Genomic DNA, 14,115 nt, shown 5'->3' on the forward strand with positions numbered 1-14,115 from the left:
ATTACATAGTATTTCATTGTATGCCTATGTAACCAGGCCTTTACTAATGGACACTTCTTGTTTTCATTTGTTTCCTGTTATGAGCAGGACTCAGTACATTTGAACATTTGTCTTAGCAGACTGTTATAAATCTTTCAGCATTTACCTCAACTTTTTAAGCTTAAACTTGAACCTTAAAGTTTTGTTTTCTGTCTTTAAACATTTACCTGTAAAGTGACAAATGGCCTGCTGCTGTGAGAGCAAATGGACATCTCCTCCTCAACTCTGAGAAGGTAAGAAAGTTTAAAATTCTGCAGAAAACTTTTCAGATGTAGGAAGTTGTACTTTTTTTTTTTTTTTAAGATTTTATTTATTTATTTGAGAGAGAATGAGAGAGCGAGAGCATGAGATGGCGGAGAGTCAGAGGAAGAAGCAGACTCCCTGATGAGCAGGGAGCCCGATGCGTGACTTGATCCTGGGACTCCAGGATTGTCACCTGAGCTGAAGGCAGTCGCCCAACCAACTGAGCCACCTAGGCTCCCCAGAAGTTGTACTTTTTAAAGAAATGAAGAGTATAAAAATCAGTGTTAATCTTCCATTTAAAATGTTTAAGACTACCAGCATAAATTAGGGAGTGATTGGAGTAAATAGTATTAACTGAGGGGAGGGACTGGGAAAACTTACCTATTTTAACATTTGTATTTAGAATGGTAGAAGGTGACACAAATTGTGACTGGAGGAGAGGGAGAGGGAGAGAGATAAGAAATATAAAAATCCTAGCATTGTGACCCTAGAATATCTTTCTCATTAAGTTGAGAAAATAATTTGGTGGGATTTGTTCTATACTGTGGTCAGCCACTGAATTAAAATAATAGAACTTTGGAATTTGTTGGATTCTTAACTGTTATTTAATGCTTCTTCCCAGGCAGTATACTATATATCTCTCTATACTACTATTGCTTCTGGTATTGTTAAAACTACTAATATATATGATTTTTCATAGGCTATGTAAGACTTTATCTCATTAATCAATGTCTTCAAACCTCATGACAAAGCCCTTGCTTACCCTGTGATGCTTTTGTGCACATTTGAAAAGGGTACCCCTCCTCACCTAAACTGAAAATTGCTTTGTTATTTATTTCTTAGTGATAATATTTGTAGCAAGTTGATTTTGTTACAATCAGTGAATTTTGCTACAACTGATGGAATATTAATTGGAAAAGAGTATTCTTTGCTATAAATATCTGTCATAATGGAAATAGGTGTAGATTTATTTTATTTTTATTTTTTAAAAATATTTTATTTATTTATTTGAGAGAGAGAGAATGAGAGAGAGCACATGAGAGGGGGGAGGGTCAGAGGGAGAAGCAGACTCCCTGCCAAGCAGGGAGCCCGATGTGGGACTCAATCCAGGGACTCCAGGATCATGACCTGAGTCAAAGGCAGTCGCTTAACCAACTGAGCCACCCAGGCGCCCAGAAAATAGGTATAGATTTAAACAAATAGCAGATGGTATGAATTGCAAAATGAAATATCATTTTTAACTGGCGCCCTAATATTGAAAAGGAATAAAAAAGTTCATTTAAAATAATCTCTCTTTTTTTTTAAAAGATTTTATTTATTTATTTGACAGAGAGAGACACAGCGAGAGAGGGAACACAAGCAGGGGGAGTGGGAGAGGGAGAAGCAGGCTTCCCACGGAGCAGGGAGCCCGATGCGGGGCTCGATCCCAGGACCCTGGGATCATGACCTGAGCCGAAGGCAGACGCTTAACGACTGAGCCACCCAGGCGCCCGCATTTAAAATAATCTCTATATTGGCGGTGCCTGGGTGGCTCAGTCGGTTAGGCGTCTGCCTTCGGCTCAGGTCATGATCCCAGGGTCCTGGGATCGAGCCCCGCATCGGGCTCCCTGCTCGGCGGGGAGCCTGCTTCTCCCTCTTTCTCTGCCTGCTGCTCTGCCTGCTTGTGTTCTCTCTCTCTGTCAAATAAATAAAAATCTTTAAAAAAAAAAATCTCTATATTAGACTGAAAAACAGCTCTTTGATTAGAAGCATGGGCTCTTTTATAGATTTTTTAGATCAACAAGGACTTTTGGTTATCAAACTCATTTTTTACTTTGTAAGGCAAAGTAGCACTATATATATACATTTTCATGTTTGTATATATGTGTATGTGTGTATATAAATATAAATTGTGTTATAACGTGGCATTTTCTTTGGTCTCAATGTTGTTGTACTATACATTGTACTGATTTTATTAGAACTAGATACTTTATTGCCATGTAGTAGAAGACTGGATTATCACCTCTCTTTGGTATCAGCAAAGTTCTGATAAAGACAACAAATTCTTTTCTTTTTAAAGATTTTATTTATTTGAGAGACAGACCAGGAGAGCAAGTGAGAGAGAGCAAGAGAGCACATGCAGGGGGAGAGGCAGAGGGAGAAGGAGAAGCAGATTCCCTGCTGAGCAGGGAGCCCAATGTGGGATTCGGTCCCAGGTCCCCGGGATCATGACCTGAACTGAAGGCAGACCCTTACCCGACTGAGCCACCCAGGCGCCCCAAAGACAGCAAATCCTTAAATAGTAAAGATTGTCAGGCCGTGCACAGTGCATCCTTAAATGCGGTGTCCTTAGGTAGAGCACAACTTGAAACAACCACTTGTTGTGAAGCCAGTGAAGTTCCCTAAAACCCTAACTCTGATGTCATATGCTAGTCCATTCATTTCTGAATGATTCTCATTGCTCCAAAGCTCTTCTTTATGACCAGCTGTAATGTTCCAGAGATATTGTGGAATCATTATGCATGTCTAAACCGATTCCTAGGGGGCAGTATGGCCTACTGGAAAGAGTAGTGCATTGAGTATCAGACTTGAGACCTGTCCTAGCTCCGTCCCTGCCTAGCTGAGTGACCTAGATAAGTCACTCTATTAACTGGATTTCAGTTTCCACCTCTGTAAAATTAGTGCAAGATATCTTTTGCTTTCCCCCTCTAATTTTTTTTTTTGTCTTTATTTGATTGTGGCTAACTTACTTGCTTTGATTTGGCTGATTTGGTTTATTTTATTTATATATATTCTTAATAATGCCTGATCATTGACTTTCTGTTTCAGATGTCGAAGTCCACAGGCAACTTCCTCACCTTGACCCAAGCGATTGACAAATTTTCAGCCGATGGTGAGTATTATTGCTATTATATAGGGTCTGATTCTTTTCAGATTATAGAAGGCAAGTTAAAATTATTGTTTCAGTTTTACTGCTTTTTTCTTTGCTTTTTCCAGTACTTGAAAATACATTTTCTTTTGTGTATAAACAATGTAAGAATTGCTGATGTGATCTGTTTAGGAACAAATTCAAGCTAAGATTATTAGAGTCTTTTTTAAAAAGAAACTCACTGTAATTGCTACCTGGCTTGTTTCTAATTTCTTACTACTTGTAAGATTAAAGAGTTGGTTTGTAGAGATGTTGACTATGAAGGTTTTCCAATTTCCTTCATACTTGATATAAATATAGGTGACTTGAACCTGGGATCATTTGTTTTTTTCAAGAAATATTTTCTCCTTGGTCTCAGTACTGATTTCATCATTACTTTGTCCAGGGAAGAAATGCACTGTCTGATCTGAAGGAACCATTCATTGCTTTGGTCCTCATGGCATGTCTTTCCACGGATCTTGGCTTAGCACAGTTTGAGGCCATGCTGAAGGGATTGGGAAAGAACTAACCTAACTAACTTTGAGAAAGTGTTTTGACTGGACGCTGTAAGCCAAAAAGAACTACACACAAATACTGTAATTAGTAAAACTATTTCTTACATGAGGTGTAGGTTAGCAATTCTGAAACTAATTTTATGTGTGGACTGGGATTGAACAAATAAATTTATTGTAGATGAAAGCTTACTATTAAAAAAGATACAGATAATGAAGGGGGAATGCTAGAATGTACCCTGTGTTGTTGGATTGGAATTGGCAATTTCCAATGGTTTTAATTTTATATACAGACAGAATGATGTAAAAATAATGTAGATGTAGGGGCACCTGGATGGCTCAGATGGTTAAGCGTCTGCCTTTGGCTCAGGTCATGATCCCAGGGTCGGGGGTTCAAGCCCTGCATTGGGCTCCCTGCTTGGCGGGGAGCCTGCTTCTCCCTCTCCCTCTACTTTTCCCCCTGCTTGTGCTCTCTTGCTCTCTCTGTCAGATAAATAAATAAAATCTAAAAAATAAAATAAAGACTGAGAGTAATAAAAAGAGATATTGTATAACAATAATTAGTTACAAGGTGTAATGAGAAATAACAAAAAATACTGTGGCAGGGGCCAGCATAGGGGGCGGGGGGACCGAAAAGAATAACACTCACTGAAAGGAGCAAGAAGAAATGCTGCAGACTTTTCAGTTTTTCTATTAAATGACTATTGTGTTGGTGATAATAACAATCTTGACATGGCTCAGAGGATAAAAAAAAAAAAGTAAAAAAAAAAACGTAGCTGTATATGGTAGGTTAGTATACGTGCATACATTTCCCTAGCCATGTCTGCTGAGAGGGCTTATGAGCAGTGACACACTAGTAGCAGGGACACACCTGGCATTTAGAACTTGGTTTCTAAATACCATTCTCCAATAAATGGAACTCGGGTGCCTGGGAGAAGTGATTGATTGGCGGGCTGGAGTAGGAAAAATACAAGATGAGCATGAAGCATCTTAGGGTGCCAGAGAATAAGGAAATGTTTCAGTAAGGATGAGGACATTTGCAAGGACACAGATTTATTTAAGACAGAAGATCGTGGCAGAGTAGGAGGAGGACCCTAGGCTTGCCTTGTCCCATGCATACAAGTAGATAATTACCAAATCATCCTAAATACCCCAGAAATCTGTCTGAAGACTAGCAGAACAAACTCCACAACTAAAGACAGTGGAGAGGGTATACTGAAGAAGGTAGGAAGTGCAGAGATGTGGTTTGGGAGAGAAACAGGTCATGGCCACTGACAGGGGGTGGGGAGGTACGTAGGCACAGTTGCAGAGAAGGGCAAGAGACAAACTAGTACACAGGGGAGTGCACAGGGAAAACAAATCCCCATAGCAATTGGCTTGGAAAGTGAGAGGGCCAAAATTTCATGAGTTCTTGAAACCAATGGAGCTTAAAGCCTGGAGTTTTAAAGGTCACTGTGCTTGGCTCTGGGAGAGCTCAGAGCACATTGGGGCTGCTCTTGGAGAGAAGGCTAGCAAACATGGTGTAGACATATAGAATGGAAAGTGATCTGAAGAGTGCCTGGGGCACACAGTGGGGAGGTTAGTTGCATGTCACAGAGAGGCAGTGTTCACAGAGAAACCCTTCCAAGAGCAAAGGAATTGGCAGGTCCGATTCCCTTCCCCACCCCTTAGCATATGCATAGGGCCACCTGCAGGAAGCAGCACAGTGCTGACACTTGCCACCTAACTTGCTTACACCAAGCCCCACCCCTCCATGCTCTGGTAAAACTACCCCTCCCAGTCATGCTTGCCTCAGTCAAGCCAGCCTGGCAGGCTCCCTTCCCCAGAAGACCAGCTCAAACCCCTGCCCACACTGTGTTTCTCACCCTAAGAGTTTGATGTGTCCTTGGTTCTGGCAGCGACAGATCTCATTTCACAAGCAGATCAGAGCACACCTATTTAAAATGCCACCACTTTCAGGCCAGGGACCAAACACTGCCCACAACAAGCAAAGAGAGCCTTTGCAGACCACTGGCCTGAAGGATAAAGTGGCCAGGACAAAACGGCGCATGCAGCACATTGGAGACACTCCTAGGAGCACCAGGCCCTGGGGAACAGGGGATACTACACAGTAGGGCACTACAGAACATCTTCATAAGGCCATCACCCTCAAGAACAGGAGACATAGCTGACTTTCCTAACACACAGAAATAGGCACAGAGATTTAGACAAAATGAGAAGACAGAGAAATTTGTTCCAAATGAAGGAACAGGACAAAGCCATGGCTGGAGATCTAAGTGAAACAGATATAAGTCACATGCCTGATAGAGAATTTGAAGCAGTGATCATAAGGATACTCACTGGACTTGAGAAAAGAGTGGAGGACATCCCTGAGACCGTTAACACAGAGATAAGGAATACCATAACAGAGAAAAAGGCTCAATAGACAAAATGAGAAAGATGCTTGATGGAATGAACAGCAGGCTAGAAGAAGCAGAAGAATGAATTAATGACCTAGAAGACAGAGTAATGGAAAGTAATCAAACTGAACAAAAGAGGAGAAAAGAATTATGCAAAATGAGAATAGACTTAGGAAACTCAGTGGCTCCATCAAATGTAATAATGTTTGTATTTTTAAATAATCTCGACGCCCAACATGGGGCTCGAACTCACAACCCTGAGATCAAGAGTTGCATGCTCCACCAACAGAGCCAGGCAGGTGCTCTTACAAGAGACTCATTTTAGACCTAAAGACACCTGCAGATTGAAAGTGAGGGGATGGAGAAACATATGTCATGCAAATGGATGTCAAAGGAAAGCCAGAGTAGCAATTCTTATATGGACAAAATAGATTTTAAAACAAAGACTATAATAAGAGTTAAAGAAGGATACCATATAATAATAAAGGGGACAGTCCAACAAGAAAATGTAAGAATTGTAAATATGCACCCAAATACATAAAAAGCTAGTAACAAACATAAAGGAACTAATTGATAATAATGCTATAATAGTAGGGGACTTTCACACCCACTTACATCAATGGACAGATCATCTAAACAGAAAATCAACAAGGAAACAATGGCTTTGAATGACACACTGGAATGGATGGATTTAACAGATATGTTCAGAACATTCTGTTCTAAAGCAGCACAATACACATTCTTTTCAAGTACACATGGAACATTCTCCAGAATAGATCACATATTAGGCCACAAAAAAAGCCTCAACAAATTTAAAAAGATTGAAGTCATACCATGCATCTTTTCTGACCACAATGCTATGAAAGTCAGAAGTCAAAGCCAGAAGTCAATTACAAGAAAAAAACCTGGGGTGCCTGGGTGGCTCAGTTGGTTAAGCGACTGCCTTCGGCTGAGGTCATGATCCTGGAGTCCCGGGATCGAGTCCCACATCGGGCTCCCTGCTCAGCGCGGGGTCTGCTTCTCCCTCTGACCCTCTTCCCTCTCGTGCTCTCTGTCTCTCATTCTCTCTCTCTCTCAAATAAATAAATAAAATCTTTAAAAAAAACAAAACAAAACAAGAATAAAACCTGGAAAGACCACAGATACATGGAGGTTAAATAACATGCTACTAAACAATGAGTGTGTCAACTAGGAAATAAAAGAAGAAATAAAAAAGTACATGGAAACAAATGAAAATGAAAACAACGGTTCAAAACCTTTGGGACAAAGCAAAAGCAGTTCTAAGAGGGAAATTTATAGCAGTACAGGCCTACCTCAAGAAGCAAGAAAAATCTCACATAAACAACTTGACCTTATACCTAAAGGAGCCAGAAAAAGAACAACAAACTAACCCTAAAACCAGCAGAAGGAAGGAAATAATAAAGATTAGAGTAGAAATAAATGATAGAGAAACTAAAAAACAATAGAACAGATCAATGAAACCAGGAGCTAGTTATTTGAAAAAAATCAATAAAATTGATAAACCTATAGTCAGACTCATCAAGAAAAAAAGAGAAAAGGCCCAAATAAATAAAATCGCAAATGAGAGAGGAGAAATAACAACAAACACCACAAAAAATTAGAATATTATGAAAAACTCTATGCCAACAAATTGGACAACCTAAAAGAAATGGATAAATTCCTACAAACGTATAACCTCCCAAAACTGAAACAGGAAGAAATAGAAAATTTGAATAGATTGATTACCAGCCAAGAAATTGAATCCGTAATAAAAAAACTCCCAACAAACATAAGTCCAGGACCAGATGTCTTCATGGGTGAATTCTACCAAATATTGATTGATTGATTGATTTTATTTTTAAGCGATCTCTATACCGAATGTGGAGCTCAAACTCACAATCCTGAGATCAAGAGGCGCATGCTCCACTGACTGAGCCAGCCAGGCGCCCCTCCCACCAAACATTTAAAGAAGAGTTAATACCTATTCTTCTTATACTATTTTTTTTTTTTAAAGATTTTATTTATTTATTTGACAGACAGAGAGACAGTGAGAGAGGGAACACAAGCAGGGGGAGTGGGAGAGGGAGAAGCAGGCTTCCTGCTGAGCAGGAAGCCCGATGTGGGGCTCGATTCCAGGACCTTGGGATTATGACGTGAGCTGAAGGCAGCCACTTAACTGACTGAGCCACCCAGGTGCCCCTCTTCCCATACTATTCTGAAAAATAGAAAAGGCAGAAGATCTTCCAAATTTATTCTATTAAGGCCAACATTAGCCTGATACCAAAACCAGATAAAGACACCACAAAAAGAGCAAGAAAGGCCAGTATCTCTGATAAATAGAGATGCAGAAATCCTCAACAAAATATTAGCAAACTGACTCCAACAATATATTAAAAAAAAAAAATCATTCACCATGATCAAGTGGGATTTATTCCTGGGTTGCACAGGTGGTTCAGTATTCACAAATCAATAAACATGATACATCATATCAGTAAGAGAAAGGATAACCGTATGATTGTTTCAGTAGATGCAGAAAAAGCATCTGACAAAGTACAAGATCCATTCATGATAAAAACCTTAAACAAAGTAGGTTTAGAGGGAACATACCTCAACATAATAAAGGCCTTAAATGAAAAATCCACAGCTAACATCATCCTTAATGGTGAAAAGCCGAGAGCCTTTCCCCGTAAGGTCAGAATCAATACAAGGATGTCCACTCTCACCACTTTTATTCAATATAGTACTGGAAGTCCTATCCACAGCAGTCAGACAACTTGCAGATGATATGGTACTGTATATAGACAACCTGAAAGACTCCACCAAAAAACTGCTAGAACTGATACACGAATTATGTAAAGTCTCAGGATACAAAATATATCTACAGAAGTCTGTTGTGTTTCTATATACCAGTAATGAGCCAGCAGGAAGAGAAGTTAAGAAAACAATCTCATTTACAATTGCACCCAAAATAATAAGAAACCTAGGAATAAACCTAACCAAAGAGGTGGAAGACCTGTACTCTGAAAACTATAAAACACTGATGAAGGAAATTGAAGATCTCAGAAGGAAATGGAAAGATATTCCATGCTCATGGATTGGAAGAACAAATTTTTTTTTTAAATTTTATTTATTTATTTGACAGAGAGAGACACAGCGAGAGAGGGAACACAAGCAGGGGGAGTGGAAGAGGGAGAAGCAGGCTTCCTGCAGAGTAGGAAGCCCGATGCGGGGCTCGATCCCAGGACCCTGGGATCATGACCTGAGCCGAAGGCAGATGCTTAACGACTGAGCCACCCAGGTGCCCCGGAAGAACAAATGTTTTTAGAATATCTCTGCTACCCAAAGAAATGGCTAAAATCAACAACACAAGGAACAACAGGTGTTGGTGAGGATGTGGAGAAAAAGGAAGGCTTGTGCCCTGTTGGTGGGAATGGAAAGTGGTGCAGCCACTGTGGAAAATACTATGGAGGTTCCTCAACAAGTTAAAAATTGAACTACCTTATGATCCAGTAATTGTATTACTGGGCTTTTACCCAAAAAACACAAAAACACTAAATTCAAAGAGATACATGCACCCCTATGTTTATAGCAGCATTGTTTACAATAGTCAAGATACGGTAACAGTCCAAGTGTCCATCGATTGATGAATAGATAAAGAAGATGTGGTATGTATACACACACACACACACACACACACACACACACACACACACTCATGCACACTGGAATATTATTCAGCCATAAAAAGAATGAAATCTTGCCATTTGCAACCACATGGATGGAGCTAGAGAGTATAATATGAAGTGAAGTAAGTCAGAGAAAGACAAATACCATATGATTTCATTCATGTGGAATTTAAAAAACAAAACAGATGAATATATGGTGGGGGAGGAGGCGGTGGAAAAAGGGAGAGAGAGAGGGAAAGAAGCCATAAGAGACTTTTTTTTTTTTTAAAGATTTTATTTATTTATTTGACAGCGAGAGAGAGAACACAAGCAGGGGGAGCAGCAGAGGGAGAGGGAGAAGCAGGCTTCCCGCTGAGCAGGGAGCCCGATGCGGGGCTTGATCCCAGGACTCTGGGATCATGACCTGAGCCGAAGGCAGACGCTTAACGACTGAGCCACCCAGGCGCCCCAAATATTTTATTTATTTATTTGTTAGAGAGAGCACGAGCAGGCGGAGGGGCAGAGGAAGGAGCAGACTCCCCACTGAGCAAAGAGCCTGATGTGGGACTCGATCCCAGGACCCTGAGATCATGACCTGAGCTGAAGGCAGATGCTTAACTGACTGAGCCACTCAGGTGTCCCCATAAGAGACTCTTAACGGTAGAGAACAAACTGATGGTTACCAGCGGGGAGGGGGGTGGGGAGATGGGCAAAATACGATGATGTGGATTAAGGAATATGCTTATTGTGATGAGTACTGGGTGATTAAGGTGAAAAAAAAAAAGAAAGGTACGGGAGCCAACTGGAAGGAGCTCTCAATTATCCAAGCTAGAACAATTTAAGAAATAAATTGATAGTGTTGGATTGTAACCCAGTGAATAGGTTGAATATTTGTGAGTCCATATGGATCTAAATAATAGTTGAATAAATGAGTAAGTGGGGGAGTAGGGGCAGCTCTTCCTTTCCGAAGAGTTCATATTAATAAATGTATAAAGACTGAGTGAAATACAAAATCACCATTAGGCAAAAATTACAGTAATAATTGTTATAGGCAAGATCTGCCAATGGTTGCCAAAATCAATGGGTGTACGTGTCTGGAAGAAACAAGATGTTTGTATATTCTCAGAGTATTTCTGCCAAGATATTTTTTTAATCACAAAAAGAAAAACAGTTTACAGTCGAGAAAACTTGACAGACACTACCTCAGTGATGAAAGCTTGCAACACCAGTAGTAAGTCACATCAATATCATGTACCTCCCTGGTAGTGATGCCCTGAGAAGACACACAGCATCACTTTTGGGATATTCTTGCCAGAGGTTCATAAGCTCAGTCTAATCATGAGGAAAATCAGACAAACGAAGTTTGGAGAAATTCTATTAAATAACTGACTAGTACTCATCAAAAATGTCAAGGTCATGAAAGACAAAGACTGAGGAACTGTCACAGATTTGAGGAGACCAAGAAGATAAAATGATTAAATGCAATGTAGTTTTCTGGATTGGCTCCTGCAACAGAAATAGGATATTAGAAGAAAAACCGGTGAAATTTGAATAAGGTCTATAGGTGTACTAATGTTAGCTTCTGGTTTTGAAACCATGGTTATGTAAGTTGTTAACATTAGGGAAGCCCGTTAAATGGTTTATGTCTATTCTCTTGCTGTCTTTGCACCTTTTCTTTAAGCATAAAATTATTTCAAATAAAAAGAAATGTTTTGAGCTTCTTGTATATTGGAAAGCATATTTAATGCATCCATAACTTAATGTTACATGTTCTCATCTCCCCCCTTTTAGGCACAAATGGTGCCACAATACATACTCTTCTGAACTTTTCATTTTTCACTTATCACTTCATATTTGAGATCACTCCATATTGATACATAAAGAATTTTCCACACTCTTTTGCAGCAATACAGTGTTCCATTGCAAGGATGTCTTGTAATTTAATCAGGGTCTTTTTAATGTTTTTTTCAATATTTTAGAATGGAAGATTTTGGTTGAAAAGTAAAATTTTGTTAGAAAACTTAGGAGCATCTGCTTTTAGAAAGAAGAAATTAAAATGTATTTTTGTATATGTAAGGCACCAGTGTGTTCTCTCATGCATTAAAATATAGTATTTTGCTGCCTCTAAATGAGGCTGAGATGTTGATAGGGGTCTGTATTTCCAGTTTATCATTTTCTTCCTCTCCTTCATTCAAGACCACTTTACCTCATTAACTCAACCAATGTGCCTGCGAAGAAACATATATTGATGCTAAGTGTATGCAAATCAATACAGGTGATTCACATATTTGAACAACATTGTGGATCCTACTTTTGGTGGCTCTTATTTTTGTTGTTGATCCATGGCAGTCGTTTAAAGCATCTGCTATTTCTTAATTTCGATGTAGGTTTTGTAGTATACCCAACTGCAAAGTATACCCATCGTTGATAGTCACTAACCACATTTCTTCTTCCTCTTCTTCTTCTTCATTGTCGTCCTCCTCCTCCAGGAATGCGTTTGGCTCTGGCTGATGCCGGTGACACCGTTGAAGATGCTAACTTTGTGGAAGCCATGGCCGATGCAGGCATCCTCCGTCTGTACACCTGGTTGGAGTGGGTGAAAGAAATGGTGGCCAACTGGGACAGCCTGAGAAGTGGGCCTGCCAGCACCTTCAATGATAGAGTTTTTGCCAGGTGATCTGTCGACTCCAGCCCGTGGTACTTTAGAGTTGCCTAGTCCTCCTGCACTTTTAAGTTTTTTTTTTTCCCTCCTAAAATAAATTAGATGTTAATAATAGCTACAATTCATTGCAAGCTTACTTGTTCTAGGTACTCTGCTAAGTGCTTTGCATCCATTATCTGATTTTAGCTTCACAGCTTATATGATAAAGATATTTGCTCTATTTTATAGTTAAAGAAATTGAAGCTTAGAAAAATTAAGTATTTTATTAAATGCTTCAAAGCTAGTGATTTCAGTTGGGGGTTATGAATTTGCTTCTTTCTCATAACCATTTTACCATGCTGTCTTGCATTAGAGAAGGGCAGCATGGTTAAATGAAAAATAGATTTGAAGAAAAAGAGAGATGGCAATTTTTTTCTTTTAAAAAACATTTATCATCATCTTTGTATCAGGAGCCATCTTAAGAATTGATTCCCATTACAAAGGTGAATGGGACTTGATCCTTCACTCTAGTTTAGCAGGAGAAGAAAACACTTATCGAACCCATTACAAGTATAGTTATAGGGATAGAGGGAATTTACAGGAGATGGCATGTGCATTCTGGGTTTCTTGAAAAATAAATGGATTTTTACAGGGAGAGGAGAAAGCCATGGAAAGAGTGATATTTATTTGAGGTACAGTATATGGAGGGTAGAGTAGGAGATCAGACACATTGGGGCCAGATTAGGCTAAATTATGAAAGGCCTTTGGTAGCATGAGAAAATTTTTTTTAATATCCAATGTCACTTGTTTAAAATGCAGCAAGTAAACCTGACCGCCTTTGTTAAGCTAGCATTTTGGGCTTCCTAATAAAGTTTCCATCCAGAAATTTTTAGACAAGGACATCGTTAACTGTGTTGCAGTTAAGTGGGTTTGTGGTTGAGTGGTCTTAAATGTTTCAGGCGTTGTTCCTGTTTTACTGTTCACTAGTATATGGGGCAGTTTTTTATATCTTTGTGTACTTGCATTTAAACTCAGTTATCTTTTTTTCCCTATTCTATAGTGAGATGAATGCAGGAATTATAAAAACAGATCAAAATTATGAAAAGATGATGTTTAAAGAAGCTTTGAAAACAGGGTTTTTTGAGTTTCAGGTAGGCTATTCTTTTAGTAGTTATAAAATATGTTAGTGTGGATATGATGTATTTCACCCTTTTTCCCTCCTGCTATAATCTAAAGTGGAGACTGAAAATATTGCCACGCAATTTTTAAATTCTTCAGTGGATTGTGGTTTTAAATAATTTTCTTTGATCCTCTATTGTGTTTATTTAAGTATTTCTGTTTCTAATTGAGCTATGAGTTAATAAAGAGGTTAAATCTACAAATCAGCCACATTTTCCAGGAGAACATTCTTATTTTTATTTTTTTATTTTTTATTTTTCAAAGATTTTATCCATTCATTTGACAGAGAGAGAGCACAAGCAGGGGGAGCAGCAGGCAGAGGGGGAGGGAGAAGCAGGCACCCCGCCTGAGCAGGGAGCCAGACATGGGGCTCGATCCAAGGATCCCTGGATCATGATGACCGGAGCTGAAGGTAGACACTTAACGGACTGAGCCACCAGGTGCCCCCAGGAGAACATTTTTAAATTGATAAAGGCAAAATTGTAACTAATTGCCTTTAGTTTGAAATCAAGCATTTTCTGATGTTTTCCACAAGGTGGCAGTGTTTCCT

The 14,115-nt window shown here is 39.4% G+C and overlaps 1 protein-coding gene across 1 annotated transcript in view; it reads left to right on the forward strand.

Annotated features, from left to right (window-relative positions):
- LARS1 (leucyl-tRNA synthetase 1) overlaps positions 1–14,115 on the forward strand; it is a 71,913-nt gene that overhangs the window by 39,688 nt on the left and 18,110 nt on the right. Inside the window, exons 21-24 of the mRNA XM_032404443.1 lie at positions 215–272; positions 3,091–3,154; positions 12,235–12,418; positions 13,447–13,537. Of these exons, the coding sequence (XP_032260334.1) occupies positions 215–272; positions 3,091–3,154; positions 12,235–12,418; positions 13,447–13,537 (397 nt within the window). The remainder of the gene's footprint in view (positions 1–214; positions 273–3,090; positions 3,155–12,234; positions 12,419–13,446; positions 13,538–14,115) is intronic.

Source organism: Phoca vitulina, unplaced genomic scaffold (assembly GCF_004348235.1).
Source record: "Phoca vitulina isolate PV1807 unplaced genomic scaffold, GSC_HSeal_1.0 scaffold6, whole genome shotgun sequence".
In the NCBI taxonomy this organism is placed as follows: Eukaryota; Metazoa; Chordata; class Mammalia; order Carnivora; family Phocidae; genus Phoca; species Phoca vitulina.